At 44.2% G+C, this 14,227-nt stretch overlaps 2 protein-coding genes across 5 annotated transcripts; both read right to left on the minus strand.

The window, feature by feature from the left end:
- CCNL2 (cyclin L2) lies at nucleotides 1-10,121 on the minus strand. Of its 4 annotated transcripts, XM_048067408.2 has the most exons (11): nucleotides 9,748-10,121; nucleotides 8,908-8,982; nucleotides 8,523-8,632; nucleotides 8,126-8,246; nucleotides 6,794-6,858; nucleotides 3,840-3,939; nucleotides 3,648-3,752; nucleotides 3,270-3,411; nucleotides 2,395-2,512; nucleotides 2,216-2,308; nucleotides 1-1,352 (listed from the first exon to the last, which is right to left on the minus strand). In XM_048067408.2, exons 1-11 carry the CDS (start codon nucleotides 10,075-10,077, stop codon nucleotides 998-1,000), a joined length of 1,614 nt encoding a protein of 537 aa, XP_047923365.2. In that variant the 5' UTR covers nucleotides 10,078-10,121; the 3' UTR covers nucleotides 1-997. The 4 variants fall into 4 exon arrangements, with proteins under 4 accessions (XP_047923365.2, XP_066838003.1, XP_066838004.1 ...); XM_066981902.1 differs by lacking the exons at nucleotides 8,126-8,246; nucleotides 8,523-8,632; nucleotides 8,908-8,982; nucleotides 9,748-10,121 and having other exon boundaries at nucleotides 3,840-6,040; nucleotides 6,794-8,109; XM_066981903.1 differs by lacking the exons at nucleotides 8,126-8,246; nucleotides 8,523-8,632; nucleotides 8,908-8,982; nucleotides 9,748-10,121 and having other exon boundaries at nucleotides 5,916-8,109.
- A 409-nt stretch (nucleotides 10,122-10,530) lies between these two features.
- Nucleotides 10,531-14,227, minus strand: MRPL20 (mitochondrial ribosomal protein L20). Its single transcript, XM_013194698.3, has 4 exons — nucleotides 13,958-14,227; nucleotides 12,861-12,971; nucleotides 12,476-12,553; nucleotides 10,531-11,084 (listed from the first exon to the last, which is right to left on the minus strand). The coding sequence occupies exons 1-4, from the start codon at nucleotides 14,042-14,044 to the stop codon at nucleotides 10,911-10,913; spliced, it is 450 nt and encodes a 149-aa protein (XP_013050152.1). The 5' UTR covers nucleotides 14,045-14,227; the 3' UTR covers nucleotides 10,531-10,910.

Genomic DNA, 14,227 nt, shown 5'->3' on the forward strand with positions numbered 1-14,227 from the left:
TTTAATATAAAATCAAATATTTTAATGAAATTAGGGAGCATGAGTGTGACAGCTCAGATATACCACTAGAACTGATACTACTGGGCTGTGTTTTTTTTTTCGCTATTTTTAAAATGCTGTTCTTCAACAAGCATGCAGATTGACAAACTACTAATTCTTCAGAGTGTCAAAGATCCTGAGTAAAGAATTTCAAACCACTTAAAATGTATATATAGGAAATGTCTTATGAGCTGGTGGCCCGCACACAGCATTGCACAGATAAAAAATATACTACTCTCAATACACAGAGCTAAATACTTTCACATTTATCAGAATTTTCTACACAAGTCTTTTGATAGAGTTCAAGTTTTGAATTTTCTGTATATATCTTCCACCTGTATTAAACAAATGCTTATTTACATTGTGGGTAAAGTGTAAAGGCTAGTAAGGCCGTACTCCCATACTGTACTGTAACACTGCAAAATATATATACACATATATAACCTAATATAGGCATCGGTTCTAAAAAAGTCACCTTACGTTTGTACAACATCATTGAGTCAGTATGAAAAGACAGCTTTGTTAGCACCAAGCCACTCCAATGGTTTTTACGAACAGTCTCGAGCCTTCCAGCTGCACAGGGAAGGACCCTTCAGCACAGTACTCCCACTGCTACCGAGTCAGGGAGGTCCTGCCGCACAACTGGAAGGCCCAAGCACCGCACTATGGTAGGTAAATTACTAAAGAGCAGGCAGAGAGCATCCAGAGACAAGCTCTGCAGTGTTTTTAGGTGACGCGCCAGCAGAACGGTCACCGAGACAACTATCAGAGTCCTTTGTATCATTCTGTCTCGTTCGCATCTTTCCTTTGGATTCACGATAGTAAGTACAGAGTTACCAGCAGAACAGACGTTACTGAAGCCACGTGGTTTACAAGCCAGGTTAACCCTATGCTGCAAAGGCCAAATGGAGAAGAGCTCCACAGCTTAAATTCCAAAGGAAAGACCTTTCTCTACTGCTCATCGCCTATGCCTGCTGTGCCCAGGATGGTCGCGGTCATAGCGATGGCTTGCTCGCTCGTAGGAGCGCGAACGCTCATGCCTGTGATTTCTGTAGTAGTGACTCTTCTTCTTGTACTTCCCTGAATGATCGGAGCGCTCCCGGGACCGGCTCCTGGAACGCGACGAGCTCCTGCTGCGCGATTTCCGTGGTTTGTGCGCCGAGTATTTATAGTCTTTTGATTTCTTGTAACTTCGCATCTTGGAACCTTTGTAACTAGAACTGTGGTTGAACTGTCTCGGGGGAGAGTCACTGCGGCTCCTCGAACGGCTATGGGACTTCGAGCCACTTGACGTGGAATAACTTTCACTTTTCCTGTGGGAAGAAAGAACAGGAAAGAAAGCATATGATTTCTCAAGTAGAACTACTCCACATTAGCTCCTAAATGTAGCTACAATACATCCACACACCCTAAGTACCGTACAGACAGATGCTTCTCACGGTAGGCCTGCACAGTTTGAGGCCCGACACTTGATTCTGTATCCCATGAAAACCAACCGCGTGCCCCAGACTCAATCCCTCTGGTCACAGTTTAAGTATTGGCTGTTAGAAACCCATATCCGTTTGGAACACAGCAGTCGTGACACAGTTTTAGATTTCTCCCTCGCTGCTTTGAAAAAATGCATGAATATCCAACTTCTAGATTTAAAGTGCTGCCAACCAACCAAAGATAAAACTACTTCCCCTGTTTCAGTTACAAAGCTATTACCAAACCGCACAAGACTGGAGCCGATACCTACTCCTCCACTGCCTCTTAAATTTCCCCTCTATGGGAATCACGGTTATATTTTAGTAATAACAACTTCCTAAAGGTTGTAGACAAATCCCCAGCTTTAAATAAATAAGCAAACAAACCAAGCTAACCCTGCCGCTTGGGCCATACGTCACCAATTAAACAGACTGAAATAAGCAAACATGCTGATGGAGCTCTGCCAAGTAGACTTAGAAGCTGTACGCGTGACAAGGTCAGACACTGCAACTCCCCGGCTCTGTAAGCCAAGACGATGCAATTCACAATCAGCCCTAACGTTCCCGGAGTAGTAAATACCGGTTTATTATGTCACAGCCTCTTGGGGAAAAACTACCCAGCTCACTCCCTGAAAACACCTTTTACCACTTCAGCACAGTAGCACGGGAGGTTCTCTATGAGCACACCCTCCTTTTACAGGAGTCCATACCTGTGCTTAGGAGATGCAGATCTGGATGGTGATCTTGAGTAACTTTGATCTCGACTTCCACTTCGACTTCTGCTTTCTCTTCCTTTCTGAATGCTGCAGGAAACAAAAAACACAGTAAAAGTTTTGTTTAAAATAATAATGGGAAAAAATGAACTTTTTTTTTGTTACAAAAGCCTTACCCATTCACTGGACTATTTGAACCCGTTCTTTTTGTTCCCTCTGTTTTCCTTTTAGCATTCTTCACTGCCTGAACAGGTAGCGGCGAGGGTTTATTTCCTTTAACCTCTTTTGGAGACTCTAGAAAAAGAAGCCTTTGTTACCTTATTTTTGAAAGTTTGGGTACTAACTGAAAGAGGGTAAGGACTGGAGCCTTCCCCCACCCTGCTTCATTTTCTTTGTAATAACCTTTATTGCATAGATGTTGGGTACAAGTGCACACACGAATGCACACACAAGCGCCCACAAGAAGCAGATCTGAAGAACTTCAAAGAAGGCAGAATTTAATCTGAAACATTTCTGCCAAAATACTATTGAGACATTACTGCCAAGGTAATGCCAAGGAGTTAACTGCAAGAGCAGCATGCTGCTCACAAAGCCACTCCAATACAGCAGAAGAGTAATTCCTTTCTCTTGCTAATTATTCCCTTTTTTTAAGGGCAAACTGAGGATGCAGACTGGAAACCTTAGACAAAGCATGCAGGAAAAGTATTCCACACCTCTCGCCCAGAAATAGTACTTTTGCCAGAGTTCCTAATCACAGGCATGCTCTAATATTTCTTTAGCACAACAAGCCAACTGCAAGTATTTAAGTTTATTGCCAAAACCACATTGGAGCAAGTCTCTCTACTGTGTAAGTTTAAGCTAGCTTTATACTAACTTGATTTTAGCCTTTACCTATCTCAAGAATTTATAAGTTACAATGCTATTCAAGATCTGCCATTGGAGTAATTGATAGAAACCTGCTTTAAAAAACCAACCAACTACTTATTTATCCCCGAAGTATAAATACACATACGAGATGAGAAAGTATTCCAACAGCTCATCCACAACTTACCATTTTTTGGTGCAGGGGAAAACCCTGACGGGTTATCCAAATTTGGGGCTCCTTCAGGGAGAAGACCTTTAGCTTGAGCTTTTGCCTCTTCAATTGCCAGCTTCTTCTTTTCCACTTTACTTTCCAGATCAGACAAATCAACCTGTAAGGACAGGAGCCTGCTTAGGACAAAACCCAGTAAATCAGACTTTCTGCTTACTCACAGGAAGGAGTGTGGGTGGGGAACAGATACAAAGACACCCAGATCCTGTGACCAGTATCTTGTTCCACTAACACACTAACACACTAAGCTTGCAGGTAATTTTAAACTTAAGATTTTCTAACTCATGTTTCAAGCAGCAGTCTCTACTGAAGGTTCATATATGAAGAAAAACAAACCTTTTTCCTAGTATAGAGCTGCAAGATTTTTAAGCAGATTTCTTGAATCTCTTCCTCTGTTGTTCCAAAGAGTAAAAACCAGTGTGGACGATTAGGAAGTGGAATCTGAAAGGGATGGGAAGAAATATTCAGGCTTCACTGCTTCTATTAGAAGAGCTAACGAACTTGAAGTTAATAGAACTGTACGCTCACCTCCAATGTTCTAGCTGCAAGGTAAATACATGCACAGGCAATGCTTTCTGGCTGAAATCTTACAAAGACATCTGTTCTCAGGCTATCATTCATGTAATTCCTGAAAGACAGGATATCAACAGAGTTGCAGGGCACAACAGTCTCCCTCCCGCCCACCCCCCTTTTTTCCCCCCAATAAGACTTCTAGAAGTACTATTTCTTTCTGCATTCGGTTACTAGACTTCAACAATACACTCCTGTAAATCTGAAGAAAAGCTGAATTCTTTTACTAAAAAAATCCCTCAAGGGAAGGGAAGTGTGATAGGAATTAAGTCTGACTGGCTGCTGAAAATTCAGCTGTGAGAAGAGAACCAATTTTAACTTCACTTTTCCCTCTGGATCTCGACTGGCTTGCTCTCATGCACTAGCCAAGTATTTTCATCAAGACAACATACAATATAATCTGGAGTACTCAGTTATAGACTTTTAGGTTCACATGTTTCTCTGCAATGTCTGAACTCAGATGGTTTGCTGAAAGCAGCAGCTCCTGTGGTAGTCCTCCCATGAAAATATGGTCCGCTTCAGCACACGCCAGCTTCCGCTGGAGATTTACAGGATCCGTTTTCCTTTGGAAGCATTACTTTCCGTCCAGAACAGAATTCTTTCCGATGCAAAAAGCAGACATAGAAGAAATCAGGGTGTTTGGAAACATCAGTTCGGGAGAATACTCAGTATTCAGGCAGATCTCTTCTTTGGCATATGAAATACGGTTTCCAAATTGTCCCGTTTCAACAAGGTTGCTTAAAATGAATATTCACAGAATGAGAAAACTGTAAAATATCGCATATAATATTCCAGTCAGTACACTTGAAAATTATTCTTCTAAAGTCTTAAATACACAACGTAACTTCCTCTGAATCTGTCAGCTGAAGTGCTTAAAAAGATCTAGATTTTTGAGCACATGTCAAGCAAAGTATCAGATGGAGAAAAGCTAAAATCAGAAAACAAAGTCCTCAATATCATAAGCTTTCCAAAAGCAGTAATTGTTCATGCGGGTACCCAGTATACAAGGATTCACTATGCCCCAAGACATCCAAAACAGAGACCACAGTCTAGACACTTGTATCCAGTTTTCACAGGACAGTAAAAAAGAACTTGAAGCTTTTGAGCACTGAACTCCAACCCAGACATCTTATATTCTTGCTTATACAAAGAGTAACTGCTGCCCCGGAGAAGCAGGGCTAAACATGAGCTCATCTTTCTGGAAGAAAAGAACTTTAAAACCTAGTAATTTTGCTCCCTCTTCACTCCTCCAGAAGACAGAACAAACGTTTTGGCAACTAATATATGAATAGAAAAGTGGTACTTCAAACATTTGAAAGTCACCCATCCTTTTCCTAACTTCCCAAGTTGAAAAGCACGACTGCTTCCAAGCTTGGCTTCTGTATGCTTTCCCTGTGGGCTCAGAATCAGACACGTGAGGAAATGAATCCTTGTCACAGTATTTTAAGGAAAAGGTAATGTTATTAAAATGTGTACTTCAAAAAAAAAAAAAACAATTGCACTGGATATCCACCCATTTTTAAGTACTGGGAGCTACAAGCATCAGTACATGAATGTTATTTTTACATCTGAAACGTTTCTCACATGGAGTAATTTCTTCCTTCCTCCTCACCTACTCCTTCCTTTCATAAGGAGCAGAAAACCGGTAATGAGCAGTATGTAACTCACATCTGAATACTTGAGAGGATATCTCAAGTTGAACGGACCCACATGCAATGGGACCAGGAATACTGGTAGCAGAAAGTTATTTTTAACTTACATAGTATTTTTTATCTGATTTACAAATGGAAACTTAGATTTTTTTTTCTGTTAATTCATCACTTTACAACTTAAATCCCACCTTCATTTGCTTTATCATCTAAGAACGCAACTTTAATAATAGTTATAAAAGTTTAACATTAAAAACCATTCAGAATATTAACAACCAAGTTATGAAATATACAACAGTCAAAAAGCACAACGAAAATAAATAAGTTGAAAAGTATAAGCACAAGAAGTAGTTGGCCAGTTACTATACTATCGTGTATATACCACCTGTCTAGAGTCAGCCTTCTCTTTGGAGAGCCTGCTTTGGTTTGACTGAAGACGGCAGCTATCCCTGCACCATAGCGCTTGGGCAGCAGAGGAGAAGTCTTAGTCACTTACCCTCAGAGGCTACCCTTTGATTAAAAGAGTACAGAAAAGAAAAGTCAAAACTGGTTCTCTACACACAGGTCACAGTACCAGACAGTTCAGTCAGCAGAAATATGATCTTTGGATTCACTCAAGATTTTTAAACCACGGTACTCTTAAAAAGCATTCTTGTTTAAAAGCGTTATCTATGTATGTTTAAGACCGGGACTTTTACATAAACTTCCCAAACCCAAGCAAATCTTTATTGTAATGAGAGCAACAAGGCAGAGGACATTCCTTGGCAAACATGAGAACAATGACTTTATCCAGTCTTAGAAGCTGATACCTTGCTTTATCCATACGGATAAGAGAAATTTATCTGTGCTGAGAGGTTTTGACACACCTGTAATCAAGCTCAAGCGCCGGGAAAGGCCATTTCCCAGCACTGATAACAGACTTTACCTACACAGTTTTCTCCAAAGAACAAAAAAAGCAAACAAAAAAACCCAAGAAAACCAGAAAACCATAAACTAACCAACGGTTTCCCTTCAGCTGAAAGGTGAAAGCAGAGAGGAGGGAAGTGAGAAGTCAGGGCGGAAAGCTACCTTACCATTAAAACAGTGCCTCAAACTTAAGAGGACGATCAACATTTGGGTAGTAGTTTGGGGCACTCCAAGAAACACTGGAGCTGTCTGGTGTGGCCCACAATCACTTCTGAGCACTGTTGCCCAGAGTGCCTCAAGTGACATATTTCTGCTACTGCCCCTGCTGGTCTCTTAGAACAAAGAAAATCAACTTACCATGAAGTCTGGACCAGGTGTTGGTTACGTTCACATTCTAATACCTGAAGGTACATAACGATTATCTGGAAGATATGGGTTATTGCGTTATTAACGAGAATCTTGAGAGCCACCTATATATTTCAGAGGGACATCCATGAGGCATCCGCTATTTTCTTTCAAGCTCTAAGACACTCCACAAGTGTCTGCAGCATCTCCGGTGTTCACCCACACAACTTTTGCTCTCCAATGCAAAAGTTGCCGTGAGTCGACACATGACCAGATCTGACCTTCCTAGTTCTCCGTCTTCTGAGCTCAGTCATCATGCTATTCATCTAGAAGTCTCGTCTTCAACTGTTTTCAAGCTAGATATGTTCTCCTATACAATTCATGACTCCTTTTTAACTGTAACTTGGGAAAAATACAGCTAGCTGTAATAGGTAGCAATTGAAGCGTATCAGCGTTTGCAGAGAACGAACAGAGCTTGTGTGTTTTGTGTCACTGTTTGTTCAGGTCTAGGTTTTCCTTAGGTTTGAAAGGAAAACAACAGGATGCAGGCTAACAGATACAAATGTATACCAATCAACAAAGTGCAACTGCCCTCCGGGGTTACTGGCATTTCTGAAAATCAAGTAGGCTCACAAAAAGTGAAGACAATAGTAGCTTTTAGGGGGAAAAAAATACAAGTTCTGCTGCTTCTGAGTAGAAAGTTCTTTTACCATCCTTATCAGCTGGTACAAAAAAGCTATAATGGAAATACTGATGGCACTAGCGTAAGAACTTATATGCTTGCAGTGGGTATGTCTTTGAAGTATCATCTCAGTCTGGCATATGACATTTAAATAGAGAATCATTGTTTCTTTTCAAGTCAAGCCCTTCACGCTTGACTGTACTTTTTAGAAGAAACACTGCTAACTAGCTCACGTGGGCTAAGAACCTCATCATGTTTCCGCAGAAATTGATCAGGACACAGTACTTCTCTGATGATATCGTAACCCTAGATCACCAAATTCCTTTCTGTATAAGATTCCACGTTTACGTAGCTCTGATGTTAGAAAACTTCAACTATGCATATAAATAGGTTTTGTTCTAAAAGCAGAGTGTCCAAGTATCTTGGACTTGAAGGAATACTTAACATCTGCATCCACCTCCAGTCGTCATTCAGCAGTGACACAAGACCAACTAGTAAGAATCTCTTAAATGAGAAAAAAGACATCATAAGAAGCTAGCTTTACGGAATTAACTAGCGTTATCAGGTACAAACCAAACAGCTTCCTTGCAGTTAAGCAGTCTGCTCAAAGCATTTATACTATAATAAACACTGATTACAAAGTTAACTTATACAGTACAAACCTTATGAGGATGCTTGACGTGAACACAAAATCCCAACTCCTTTAAAACTCTTCTTTCAGCCTTAATGATTTGGTTTTTCAAGTTCACATACTCTTGATCCAGTATTAGAGGTACAGGTTTTCTGCAAAACAATTTCAAATTCCAAAGGCGAACTTAACATCAAGGGGTACTTATATGTAGCTTAAGCCATGTCCATATAGAAATAAAGGACACCGCTGCTATTCATAACATCAAAAACCTTTACTTAAAGTTTGTCAACTCACTTTTTTCCTTAATGAGATCTTTTCAAGATGTTCCCTGATTAATTAAACAGGGAACGATGCAAGTATCAGCCCATGAAGTTTAGTAATTAAAATACAAAGCAAGAACTTCAGATTACTTCAGAGTCTAAACCTACTTTTTTTCTCGCAGATGTCGAAGACGATGAAACACGTTAATTACATCCCTTATGCGTCGTGGCGCTTCTTCGATTTTGGATGCCAGGTGAACACAGGCCATTGACACATGCTGAAACATAAGTATTGCAAGACACTGATGTTTTGCTCAAATCTGGAACTGATTGCCTCCAACAGCTTAGGGAGGGATAACAAGAGAAAATGGTGGTAAAAACAGGCAATGCTAAAAACTTGACAAAATCAGTACTATGTAGCTCTGTAAAATCATGGCAATCAGTAAGTCAGATCTACAGATGCAAATGCTGATCACATCTAGGTTGACAACTAGGCAAAACTGATCAAAGATCAAACCACAGTTTAGTAATACATATCTTAGTATTTCCTTACCTCCATGGAATGCTTCACAAAAGACTTGGTGTAAAAAAAACGTTGAAATAGCACCTGTCCTGTAGCCATTGCCACCTAAAAAGGAAACAATCAAAACATGTATTAATAAAGTAATCTGTAGGTCTAGAAAAAAAAATTAGATTTCAACAGGTTTAAGATCAAGAAAACTACTTAAGCTGTATTTAAATTCGGAATTAAGTTCAGCAGTACCTAAAGAAAAGCGGCATTACTATCTTAATAATGAACAGAGTTGTCTGAAATGGTATCAACACCGCAAATCCTACCTTTGGATAAAACGCATGCGTTAAATTGTAAGGACCCAGAACATTAGACCTAGTAAAATCCGAAGTTGTGATATGAACCCAGAAAAATACTTTTTTGGTGTGGGGAGGAAGTTAAACCGGATTACGGTTTTGTTACGTTAATATCACAATTTGAGCACCCGAGACTCCGGCAGCGAGGAGACAAAGTTTCCCACGGAGGTAACGAGGAGCCTGCCCACGAAGAAATCTCCCCGGCCCACAAAACCTCACGGCGCTCCCTCCCTCCGCACCTTTCCGAGTAGCCCTCCTTCCCCACAGCCCGGCCCTAACAAAGCGCCGCGGGGCGGCGGCGGGGCGCTGCCCTCAGCCGCTTCCTGCCGCCCGGGGAAGGCCGCAGGCCCCGCGGGGAGGCTCGGAGCCGCTGAGGCCGGGCGGTGGGCCACGGGGGGTGCCGAGAGAAAGCCGGCGAGAGGCAGCAGCGCCCCCCGGTGCGAGGCCTACAACCCCCCGGTGCGAGGCCTGTCCCCCGGTGCGAGGCCTGAGGGCGGCAGGGAGCAGGCCGCGGCCCGGGGCCTACCTGCGGGAGGCGGAGCAGGATGCCGGCCGCCTGGATGAGCTCGCAGCCGGTGACCCGCAGCTCGGTCTCCGTGTCGGGGTCGAGCCCGCTGCTCATGGACGGCGTGAAGCGCAGCGTGTGCTCGGGCAGCAGGCAGTTCTCCAGGGTGATCAGCACCCCCGAGTACAGCCGGTCGCCGATCAGCACCGCGCCGGGGCCCGGCACCGGGGGGCCGCCTGGCCCCGCTTGGGGGGCTCCCCCCGCCGCCACACCGACCGCCTGAGGCCCCGCCGGGCCGCCGCTGCCGCCCACCGCCGCCACAGCCGCTGCGCTGCCAGCCCCCGCCGCCATTTTGTGGTGCCGCCGCCTCGCCCGGCTCCGCGCTCCCTCACACACACACGCGCAAGCCCCGCCTTCTTCCCCCCGCCGGCCGCCTGCTATTGGCGGAGGGCTGGGAAACGCCGCGCGGCGATTGGCTGCGCCGCCTGTCCGTCTGGCGCCGCCGTGGGCTGAGGGGAGCGGCGTGACGCAGCGGTTGGGAATTTGAACGGGGAGGAACGGGCGGAAGCGGCGGCTTCAGGGCAGCCCGGGCCTAGGCCTCGGCCTCAGTCCAGGCCCCCGGGGGCTGCTCGGGCCGTGGGGGCGGCTGGCAGCGCCCTCGCCCATCCCAAAACCTTTAGGAGCACCGCGCCGCTGGCCCCCAGCGCTGTGGGCACCCAAATCTGCCCAAGCAGGGCTGTGGGGTGTTGTTTCCCTCCCCTCCCAGCGCAACGCCCAGAGTCACCACTCAAATGGTGCTTCCAATAGCAGTTAGAAAAAAAAAACACACAAAACACCTTTATTAAGTTCTTCATGGAACAGAAAGTATGTGCACGCTATACATATTTTAACATTGGAACTGCAACAGGCTTGCCTCACCGCTGCTAAGGTTGAGCTGCGAATTTTAACTCAATGCGTTTCACTTGTAGCGATGTATTTTAACACATTTCGCTTCTAACAAAATTTTGGAAAAAAAAAGTCATTCGCGCACAAACTTCACACCCTGACCCAACCCTTCTTCCCTGCTGTAAGCATCATCTTTGGAGGATTTTGTTCCACAGCTCTGACCTTAGCTGCAGACAGTGAGCAAGCTTACCCTGTCAGGCAAGTTCCTGTTTATTACACATATCTGCAGACTCTTCGTGTCAATAATGGTGTACGATACGTGAAAATATCCCCTCTGGTTCCTTTCCATCTCCGAGGGCAGCAAGGAAGCCTTCTTGTCGCCTCCTCTGGGCTAAGGCAGCTAGGGACTTGAATGTCTTTGGCTCATAGATAGCCAAATCAGCAAGCATTTTCCTGTTCAGCTCCACCTGGGACTAAATGCAAGAATTGTTGGTTAAGTACTCTAATTTTTAGGAACAATACTCCAATGCCTAGTTAAGGTTTTAAGGCAAATTATCTTTTTTTTTCTGTATTGTACAATTTTTGCATGACTAGAGAACTGTCAGACATGCCTATTCATTCATCGGTGTCTCAGTAAGCCACTACGTACAGTTTGTTTACTGCGTTTCTCAAAGTGTTTCCCATACAAACCAAGAACTCAAGAAGAATCTCTTATATTCTAAGCAGGAGGTATTATATAAAAGTTTGTTTCTTTTGGATCTTTTAACAGACTACCTTACAAAAATATCTTGCTCTGAGACAAGAACCAAAGGGATAGGCATCTCCAAAGAAAAATCAGTTAACTTTTAGGCAGTACTTGATTCTCTTGGTTACAACGTGAGAAGATTAAGCAAAAGATTGAGTGTATAAATATCAGTAACTATTACTTTACAGTAAGCATATAAGAAAACTTATACGGTTATTTGAAACACAGGTAAAATGTTTTGAAATATGCTACAAATATATATGTAGTTCCACTTGAAGAAGCAGAAACGCTACCTGTTTGTTATGATCATGGCCAAGAGAAACAAGTTTTAATTTTACAATTACAGTATCAACATATTAAGACCAATTCTCCAGCATGTTAAAAAACAAAGGACTGTGACACCAAATATCTGCATTGTCTACGCTCACTGAAACACAAAGCTGGTAATCAAAAAAGCAGGTTTCCTAGGCTTGCTTTTGCAAATCCAAGTTCTGTACTTTTACATTTATTGAGTGAAGCAGAGGCAGCTCTCACTTAACACCTGCAGTAGCAGCAAATGTAAAAGCATTTTGCAAGCCTTTTTCTTAAGAGGAGCCATAAAAATTTTGGGGACAAAGGCAGGTGAGGAGCAATATCCACCACAATAAAAGGGGATTATGCATTTAAGGAAGAGAAACAGGTTTAGGGCAGAATTTAGTTCCTGAATTGAGCAAAACCCCTTTCATAAGCAGAACTTTCATCGCCAGAACTAGGAAGCAGGACAATGTTGGCAGAAGCTCAGTCTGACAGAAGCCTTTTACCATGCTCTATGCCGGTACTGCCTGCTCAGGTTCCAATCCTTAATGGTTCTAATTCACCATTATTCTTCATCTTAATGGTTCTAATTCACCATTATTCTTCAAAGAGCAGCAATCGGAGGCTGCGTGTTCAGTTCCTTGCAGTTCTTCTCTTACATGGCAACCAGCAACCCTTTGCAATACTTTGTCAGACTATATCTGCTTCACATTTTCAGAGTTTAAACAAGTGAATTTGCCTGATGCTACAGAAGACCACTATCAGACATTTTCTCCAACTTGTTGAAAAGCTGAATCAAAGCAATTATTCAAGCACCACCCTTACCTTAAGCAGATTGCTTATGAAAGCTGGGTATTTCAAACCATGTTCAAGAGAAGCTGCTTCAATCCTAGTGATCCAGAGCTGAAAGAGTAAAAATTCATATCTTAGATGACAAAATATTTTAGAAGTAAACGTTCTGTCATACTGACCTGCTCACACTTAGTAAATATAACAGATTCAGACCTACAGTTTTCTCAGTGCAAGACACACCTCTATGTACTTCAGCATGTGCTCTTTTTCAGACCACAGGGAGACTATTACCTTAAATTCACAGCATTTTTTACCAGCTGGTAAAACATTTTCAGAGAGCCCCCCAGCAAGAAAAATAGCCACATCAGCTCTGCCCTTTTCCCATTTTACTGTTGACATCTAACATCTTGCTCTTTACCGCTCTCAGGAACCTCTTCTTCTCTCTTCTGGCCTTTGTAGACTTCACAAAAGCTCTCCGAACACTTCGTACAGCCAACTTATAGCAGCGGTTCTTCCTTCCACGAAAATGCTGAAGTAAAAACAAGATGTTCTTGTTCAGTTATCTTTGAAGCTGTTAAACCCTTCAGTAATGCTAATATATCCTCGTTTGCACTTCAAAACCCTTCATAACAAAGTTCACAAAATACTTCACAAGCATCAGCTAAGCCTGCAGTCAGCACGTAATGAGAATTTTCTTGTTTTACAGCATGGGAAACTCGAAGCTGAAGAGTTGGAACAGGCTGAAACCTCTCAGTCCAGCAGGAGGGAGACAAACCACACCTCACTTCAGGCTGTGGTCCCAGGTGGAAGGCAACCAATAAAACCATCTTTCAGTGCTTTTTACCAACCCCTAAACTCAGGCATCTATCCTCATTCCTGAGCTGCTCTCTGTCTTGTCTGTACAACCACAGGGATGTGACAGGAGCCTCTGATACGTTTAAAACACTGCAGCTGCCCAAACAGAAAGTGTTACAGAAGAGGTTTACAGGAGCTGCTACCACTGACACCTATCCATCATAACAGAAGGCAGCCAGTGCTGTACAGTTAGAGAGGTCACGAGTATTGCTGCTGTGGGCAGCTTGGCCGCAAGACCGAGATACTGTCGCTTAATTCAGCATTTTCCATCTCAATTCTGCAGCACGACGGACCTCCCCCCAGGATGCCGTCGGCCTGCCCTTGAAAAGGGCTCTGTCCCAGCCTAGGTTGCAACTTCTGTTCAAAACACGTTGCGAAGCAGCGTGCGTAAGATTCACTTGGAATGCTGAGGGGGGAAATCTGTTCTCTGCCTGCTGTTCCCTCACCCAATTAAAACCGAACTAAAAAAACGAAACCACCCCGCAGCTCCTGCGGCTTTTCCCCCCCGCCGGTACTCCGTATCACGGCAGAGCCACCGAGCACGCTGCCGTCCTCGGGCTTTAACGAAGCACAAACGCAGGGGAAAGGCTAAATTCCCATCAGCCGAGGCCCCCCAGGCCAGGAGAGCCGCAGGGCAGCGGGGCACAGCCCGGCACTCACCCTCGCATACTTGAGCACCTCCTGCACCCTCCAGAAGCGGTCGCTCAGGCGGCTGCGGAGCCAGCGCGGCGCGCTCAGCAGCACCATGTCCGCCGCCGGGGGCACGGCAGTGCCGCCCCGCTCCGCCTCCCGGGGCGGGCACAAGCGGGCAGGGGGCGGCCCCGGCCGTTACGACAGCTCCCGGCTTCGCTAGGCCGCACCAGGCCGCGCCAGGCCCGGCCTCGCTTCGTCCCCGTGCCCGCTGTCCCCGCAGGGGGAGCGCCTGGGGGA

The sequence above is a fragment of the Anser cygnoides genome, chromosome 23, assembly GCF_040182565.1.
Source record: "Anser cygnoides isolate HZ-2024a breed goose chromosome 23, Taihu_goose_T2T_genome, whole genome shotgun sequence".
Taxonomy (NCBI): domain Eukaryota; kingdom Metazoa; phylum Chordata; class Aves; order Anseriformes; family Anatidae; genus Anser; species Anser cygnoides.